Source organism: Diplotaxodon limnothrissa, linkage group LG20 (assembly GCF_057381915.1).
Source record: "Diplotaxodon limnothrissa isolate DT_005_m linkage group LG20, D_limnothrissa_male_GT1.1, whole genome shotgun sequence".
NCBI lineage: Eukaryota > Metazoa > Chordata > Actinopteri > Cichliformes > Cichlidae > Diplotaxodon > Diplotaxodon limnothrissa.
The window spans coordinates 37,847,412-37,854,826 of NC_140615.1; the positions used below are offsets into that span (position 1 = coordinate 37,847,412).

At 43.6% G+C, this 7,415-nt stretch overlaps 1 protein-coding gene across 3 annotated transcripts; it reads left to right on the forward strand.

Annotated features, from left to right (window-relative positions):
* Positions 1-2,657: 2,657 nt before the first annotated feature.
* Positions 2,658-6,400, forward strand: LOC146611447 (uncharacterized). Of its 3 annotated transcripts, XR_014905010.1 has the most exons (5): positions 2,658-2,812; positions 3,681-3,733; positions 3,852-4,211; positions 4,331-6,062; positions 6,197-6,400. XR_014905010.1 is itself a non-coding variant. In XM_085344749.1 (4 exons), the coding sequence occupies exons 2-4, from the start codon at positions 3,685-3,687 to the stop codon at positions 4,528-4,530; spliced, it is 609 nt and encodes a 202-aa protein (XP_085200875.1). In that variant the 5' UTR covers positions 2,658-2,812; positions 3,681-3,684; the 3' UTR covers positions 4,531-6,400. The 3 variants fall into 3 exon arrangements, 2 of the variants coding, with proteins under 2 accessions (XP_085200875.1, XP_085200876.1); XM_085344749.1 differs by having other exon boundaries at positions 4,331-6,400; XM_085344750.1 differs by having other exon boundaries at positions 4,334-6,400.
* The last annotated feature ends 1,015 nt before the right edge of the window (positions 6,401-7,415 follow it).

The window sequence follows — 7,415 nt, forward strand, 5'->3', positions numbered from 1 at the left end:
CTTTGCTTGCTCGAGGGTTAGACATCGTTGTTTAAGATAGTCTTCAGTTTGCTCGATCCAAGTCTTCTTGGGCACATCGCACTTGATTCTCCAGTGGGCGGGGCGCTGCTGCATCAGAAGGTAGCATAGCAGGCGATGGTTACTCATGTGGCAGACGTGGCCAAACCATTGCAGTCGTCGCTTCTGGATCAGCTCTTCCATCGAGGGCTGCTGGTGACATTGGCTACGTATCACGCTGTTGCTGAGACGGTCACGGAGAATCTGATGCAAACAGCACATTCTGGTCATTCCCGTCTCGACTGTAACATTTGAAACTCCCCGTGAGGATGTACAAAGTAAAACTACAAAAACTGTCTGTGTCCAACAAGTTTGCTTCGTGCCTGGTCTGAAGACTTCTGTCACTGTATTACCTGAACCTGTGAAGCAGGTCAGCCATGCACCATAAACCTTCATGATAATCTGCTCTTTAGAAGTCAGCTTTGTGAGTCCAGAAATCTAAAGAAAACAGGGTAACACCTTAATCTCTGATTGTGGTGCAGGCCCAATCTATTGCCAAGTAGTACATGAATGGTAACCCAAACACTCTTTGGTCCAAAAGCACACTGATGATAATTCTGTTTAAAACTCGAGGCTCGGTGAAGTCCAAGTCCAAAGAACTGAAATCCGCCTACACAGAGCCCAGATTCTGTGAACTGTGAGGCCATGAAAGACCTCAAGGTCACACACGCAACATTTTCTTTTGTTAAGGTTTGTTAAGGTTTAGTATTCTGAGCCACAGTCCATCATAAAACATACAACACTTCACACTGCAAATGTTTCAAGGTTAAATACGTTGTATAAAAGCTTGTAGCTTCATCCCCGCACACCTGTACTGTACATGTGAACATGCCTCTGTGTGTGCGGAGGCCGAGGCGTCCTCGCCTGCCCTCCGTGCTTTCAGATAAGTTGCTGCTGGTCCGTCACTTCTCTACTGTTTGCTAATACAGACCCACCTCTGAACCCTGATCAGTGTGTAGGCTGCAGATCTGCAGGCTGTGTGGGAGAGCAACACAGTGTGATCACACTCGACATCTGAGGCAAGATGCACAGCAGATATGCTATACAATGGTAATAATAGAGATCCAGCACTTCTACACGGTTAGAGGAAAACGCTTTTCAGGTTTCAGTCCCCTGAATGATTCTTTATTAAAAGTTCAGAATGAAACAAAACCCCAAAGAATTTTTAACTCTCATTTTTATGCTAAATGTATATATACCTGTGTGTGTGTGCGTGTGTGTGCGTGTGCGTGCGTGTGACCATAACTGAAAGCACCCAGCTGATCATCGTTGAGATGCTCGGCTCTCATATACATGAGCAGGAGAAGGAGACTAGAAGCCAAGATCAAGGCAGCATGAAGGGAAGTTGGTCGACTACTGCAGCTGCTGAAAGGTGCGATGAAGAAAGGGCAGCTGAAGAGTGCAACAATTATCTGATGTTATCCACTCTAGAATGAAATTTTGATAAAACACGGCAGCTAGCAACCAGCAACCAATCCAAAAGGCAATTTTTATTTCTTTCTTTTTGTCTTGTACAGCTGGTTGGCCAAAAGAGACGGTCGTCACTGACCGAATGAAATCAACTCCAGGCTTTTTGTTGTTGTTGATAAGATTAGCTTATGCTAGCTTACCTGCAAATATAAAATAATAAAATAAAATAAAAATAATAAAAAATAATAAAATAAAATAAATAAAATAATAAAATATTGTTCCTAATAACACTTTACAGTATAAATGTTTGATGTTCTGTTGTTTGATTTTTGAATATTGATTACATCGATAGTTTTGTATTCTGGACACAAACTTCAAATATAGTTTTATTTAAAAAAAAACCTCAGTACTTGTACATTATTTGTACATCGATCTCCTCACCACCCCATCTCACACAGGAGTGTGTGAAGTAGCCTCAGTTGTGATGTGCTGCCCTCTAGGGGACAACATTTTGAGCTGCACATTAAATAAACGGTTTATCCAAATACATCAGAGTCAAAATGAAGGAGTGAAGGAAACAAAACATACTTAATCAGAACTTTTGCAAATAAAAGAAAACTTCATCGCCAACTCTAAGAAAACTTTCTCAAAAACAAAAAGCACAGGAATGAGGAAAAACAGAGTGTGTGTGTGTGTACTTTAAACAGGACTGCAGAACCAAAGCCACGTGCACACCCCAACAAAGAAATAAGGAGGGGAAGACGAAGCGGAGAAGGCAGCTGTAGGGAGGGGGCAACACCCCACCCTTTTTGACCGAGGCCCAAAGAGGCCAAAGGACAGCAAGCCTCAGACCAGGAATAGAAGTGGGAGTGAATCTGCTCCACCAGTAATCAGAGCTCTGACCCCGAACTCACACACACACACACACACATGCACACACGCGCACGCGCGCACACACACACTCACTTTTGTAACGTTACTGTTACATTCTTATGCTTTTTTAAAATTCTTTCTAAATGTAAACAAAATCAAAGCTTTGTGATTATCAGTTGTGACTCTGTGACCGGGGAGGGGATCGAATTCCCAGCCTGAATTCTTCTGGCGGTGACTGGGCGTGGCTGCTTCACGTGTTTGACCTCAGAAATAGATTCTCACTTCCACGAGATGAGAAATGAGAGGGCCTGCAGTTGTTGCAGTGGGACTGAAGCAGTGGGGAAGAGGAGAAACAGGAGTTGGGTGAACCAAATAGTTGCTGGGTAGGTTTGAAATAACAGACAGGAGGAGGCAGCGGTTTGTTGTAGCGTCTGTGCAGAGTGAGTCGGTCTGTTCCCAGAAGACACACAAGGTAACGTATAAGAACTGACACTATTCTGTGGAAGCGGTCTAACTGATGATGGTTTATGTAATCTGCATGATTATGGAGTGAAAGACATAAGCAGACTGAAGCGCTCCTGTCTGTCTGTTGTTTTCTTGATTTCTTATTTCCCCCTCCCTGCTGAACCTTATTCAGGAAGTAACCTGTTACATCAGCTGTGAAATCCATCAGTCACAGCAGTTTTAGTTGTGTTACTGTGAGAGTCGAGTAGAACGTAGTATGTAACCCTCAAGTTACCAAACTCATATTTATAAATGCACATATTTTATATGATAGAAAGTTTAATGCCAGTAATTGCTGCTTTTATATATTTTTTCAAATCCAAAAACAAGTTAAAAATGTACAAACAGTTATTAAAACTTACTTCTTAAAAAACTAAATGAATTTGTTCAGAACATTTTCATTCAGAAAACTGATGCTCACAGCTGCTTATAGATAAAAACATTCATGAAAAAACGTGATTCTGTCCTTCGGTTCTGATGCTGAGCTGTTCTACATCTGAGGTTACGAAGCCTCAAAAATGGCAGATATGTTTGGACTCCCGAGCTCTTGAGCCTAAACTCGGGAGTCCGTAACTCAGAAAATATTCCTAACAGGAATCTTGCTAATAAACTAAACTTATTATTGTGATGTTTATTAATTAATTTAACATTTTACCTACTGTGAAAAAAACAAACATTTTCTTTGCCCCATTTCGCAGTTTTTATTCTTCTGCTGTAGATATAATTTATATGCATTTGGCCCCCACAAGCGGGCCCTCTGCTCTGAGGGACTGAGTGAGGAGAGGTTGTCTGGGTTTCATGTGTTCCTGCTGCTTCATCTCTGTCTCCTCCTACAGGAAGATGATCGACAGAGTCCTGCTGCCCATCATCCTCCTGCCCTGTGTCTGTGGTTGGTCTGAACCTTCTCTTCATCATCCATCATTTACAGAACCTCACTCACTGATTCGACTGCTTTAAGCTTTTTTCTGTTCTCAGCGTGGGCTCCTCTGGTTGTGTCTCCTCCACAGGATCGCTGATCGTGACGGTGTCACAGAGCTTCCATCAGGCGGAGGAGAACGACAGCATCACTCTGGAGTGGAACTTCACCACCAGAACGAACAGCTCGCCCAGTCTGCTTTCTGTCTTCTGTGACCTGATAGCCAATCAGGAGCTCTCAGTCCTGTATCGTGTGCAGGATGGCGTCGAGGTCTCAGAGCTTCAGGATAAACGGTTTGCAGGGCGAGTCTGGAGCGACAGCGATGCCCTCGCAGAAGGACGAATCGCGCTTCAGCTGTCTGGCCTGACGACTCACGACTCAGGTCTGTATGTGTGCAAAGTGAGCACGGATCACGGCTACGGCTCTGACAGCTGCCGGCTCAACGTCACCGGTAAATCTGTTCGGTAAAACCTTTCAAACATGTTTAACAATGCAGCGTCTTTAAAATCAAACGTGTTTCTTAATGGAGTTTTAAAATGACCATGAATGACATGCTGGGTCTTTCTACAGCAGCAGGGGACCTGACCCAACCTGAGACGTCAACCGCAGGACTGGTCGGCATCTTCGTGGGAATAGCTTTGATGGGAATGACGGTGCTGGTTCTGTTCTGCTATCTGTTCATTCACTCTCTGCTTAAAGAGCAGGATTACGACTCAGAGTCCAGTTACAAAGCTGAGAAAACTTTCAGTGCGTCAGACGGATCACTTTAAAATGAGTCCGTTTGGTTTCTCGGTGCAGGGAGGATGTGTGCACGGGCGTGCTTATGGCTGCCCCGGCGTCAGGAGCCATTTCCGTAGACGAACCTCACCCCTCATTAGCTCGTGAAGGCTGCCGTTGGTCAGAAAATAAAGCCAAACAGATAAAAACTATTTTGGATCAAACTTATTCAGCTGTGATGCAAACCTGATGCAGAGGAGAAAGGAAAGGGAGACATTTCTCACTCGTCTCACAGCAGATTGCATGAAAATAGCAGCAACTTCAATGAAGACAGCAAAAGGTGAAAACGTGCAGCTCAGTGCTTCCTCATATGAAATATAAGAAAAGCTGTTTATAAACAGGCAAAAATAGAACATGTGAAACAGGTTTAGTGGAAAAAGATTAGCAGAGGCAGAAATGGTCATACACAGGCATGAATGGTTGACAGTAGCGTCATTTATTTTGCTGGAATAACTCAAACAGGTCAGGTCAGTAGCAGTGTGCTCATTTCACCAGCAGATGGCAGTGCTTACATTACACGTGGAGCTCATAACGTGACTCTTATCATTTTTGGTCATTTTCATAACCTTTAACAGCTTTAATATGAAATTTACATTTCATGAAACTAAAAAGAAACAATGGATAAAAAAGACAGTTATTTTTAACCTGTTTCACTGACAGTTCATTTACAGTTTCAGCTCAGTCAGGATGTTTTGCACGAGCAGTGATGGAGGACGGTGTACCTGTGAGGGAGGTTTATCCAGCTCATGTTTATGGTCGGACGAACACAGAGGAGATTTCTTAGCCTTGTAGATCCATAAAAGAGATTATTATCAGTAGATCTCCACAGATTTTGACAAATGCTTCAAATGACGGATTCCAAGATAATTTCAAAATAATTCTCTTCGCTGCCTTTTAAAACTTCATTATCCTCACAGCTCTCACAGTGATTACACAGACTCTGCTCTGCCGTACTGCTTGCTGAAAAAGCAGTCCAGGTTCAGAGGTGTGTGTACGTGTTTAGACATCTTTGTGAGGACAGAAAGTTTGCCATGCCACTATACTTGTGGGGACCAACAGTCACTCCCCATGAGTTTAATCAAATCAAATCAAATCAAATCAAATCACTTTTTATTGTCACATCACATGTGCAGGCACACTGGCACAGCACATGCGAGTGAAAGACATGTTTGAGGCTCAAAGTGTGGTTTTAGTGTCAGGGTCACAGTTAGGCTATGGTTAGGTTTAGGCTCAGCGTTAGTTCATGTTTGATGGTTTGGTTAAGCTGCAAGAGAAAACATTATTTCAATTAATGTCCTCACTACGATGTGAAAACGAGTGTGTGTGTGTGTGTGTGTGTGTGCATATATTGTGACTTCCAGTCATCAGCTGCAGTGCTGAAAGTATAAAAGGCAAAAGGTTCTTTTATAAACAATAAACTTGATTTTTTAAATTGTCCTCACATCTCTGAAGTGATTTTTTTTTTACAGTGGCCTGAAAATGGAGGTGCAGTTCCTCTAATGGCCACTCGAGGTTGAATCTAGAAGTGAGTCAGTCCCCACAGACGTCCATGTTAAAACGTTCATCAGAAATAAACATGTTTACAGCCTGCCACAAAAAAGTACAACTGTACATCTCTTTATGTTCTTTACCCTCTGTGTAACTCTTTATTGACTCAAGGTTCGACATAGGCGGGAGTAGCAGCTGGCAGTCTGCTGAGGCCTCACCTCACCTCACCAGACCTCTGCAAAGGATTTGGCTCCAAAAATAAAGACATTTGCAGTCAAAATAGAATAGAATAAAATAGAATGTCTTTATTGTCATTGTCACAGGTACAACGAAATTGAAAGTGGTCTCTGATCCATGCATCATCCAAAAAATTAAAATGCTTCAAATGTGGACGTTGCTATGGCCATGCCGTCTTTTATATACAGTCAATGTTTTTTCCAACTTTTTTTTTTTTTTTTTTTTTTCTGCCTGTCCCATTTGGTTCTTTAGCCGTCAGAATTGTTGTCTGAAGACCAACAAGGATACCCAATGGATTTACTTTGCCAAATGGATCATCGTGGCATTGCCGTATTGGTCCATTTGGTCGATCTTTGTTTTTATTATTTATTATATTTTATTTTCAGATGTTACAGACGGGACAGACATGAGTGAGAGATAGGAAAGGGAGAAAGAAAGAGGAAGGAAAGGAAAAACAGAAGGGGAGAGGGACAGTGAGAAAGGGGGGGAGAAAAAAAATAAAAATCTCCTGGATCACCTGTTGAGGGAAGAATAGAAAACAAGCAAAAAAACAAAACAAAGCAACATACTAAACACAACACCATCGCATTAATCTAGCTAAGTGTAAACAGCAGTAAATACTAAATATTCAATGTTGTTGTGCAGCACGCAGGACAGATGTGCTTCGAAGTAGCAGCCAAGAAAGGTGTAATTTGGGTCTACGAGCAGTGAACACCTGTGTGCATACCTGTGTGGATCAGCGCGCTTGTATTCCAAAGGTTTCTCCATGTAACGATCTGCTAGGGAGTGTGGGGGGGCCACCGCCCCGTCCTCCGGGGTGTGAAGCGGGTATGGAGGAGATCAAAACTCCAGACATCCAGAGGCCCCCAGAACACAAGAGACCATGGAAGACCAACAGAGGGGCAGCCGCGCCACTGTTCCAGTAAGAGCTGAGGAGAGTCCCAGATGAGGGCTCACTCAGCAGCCGCGGAGCAGAAGCCAGGGGGAGTTGCAGTGACGCGCCCATGAGCTCCGCCGGCCGAAGGGGCCCAAGCGAGCCCCAGGCTCCAGGCCCCGATAAGCGGCCGCCAAGGAGTGAGCCGGTGTGTACCTGGACGCCCACCCCCAGACACAAAGAACCACCAACGCACCGACACCTGAGGGAGTCCGCCAC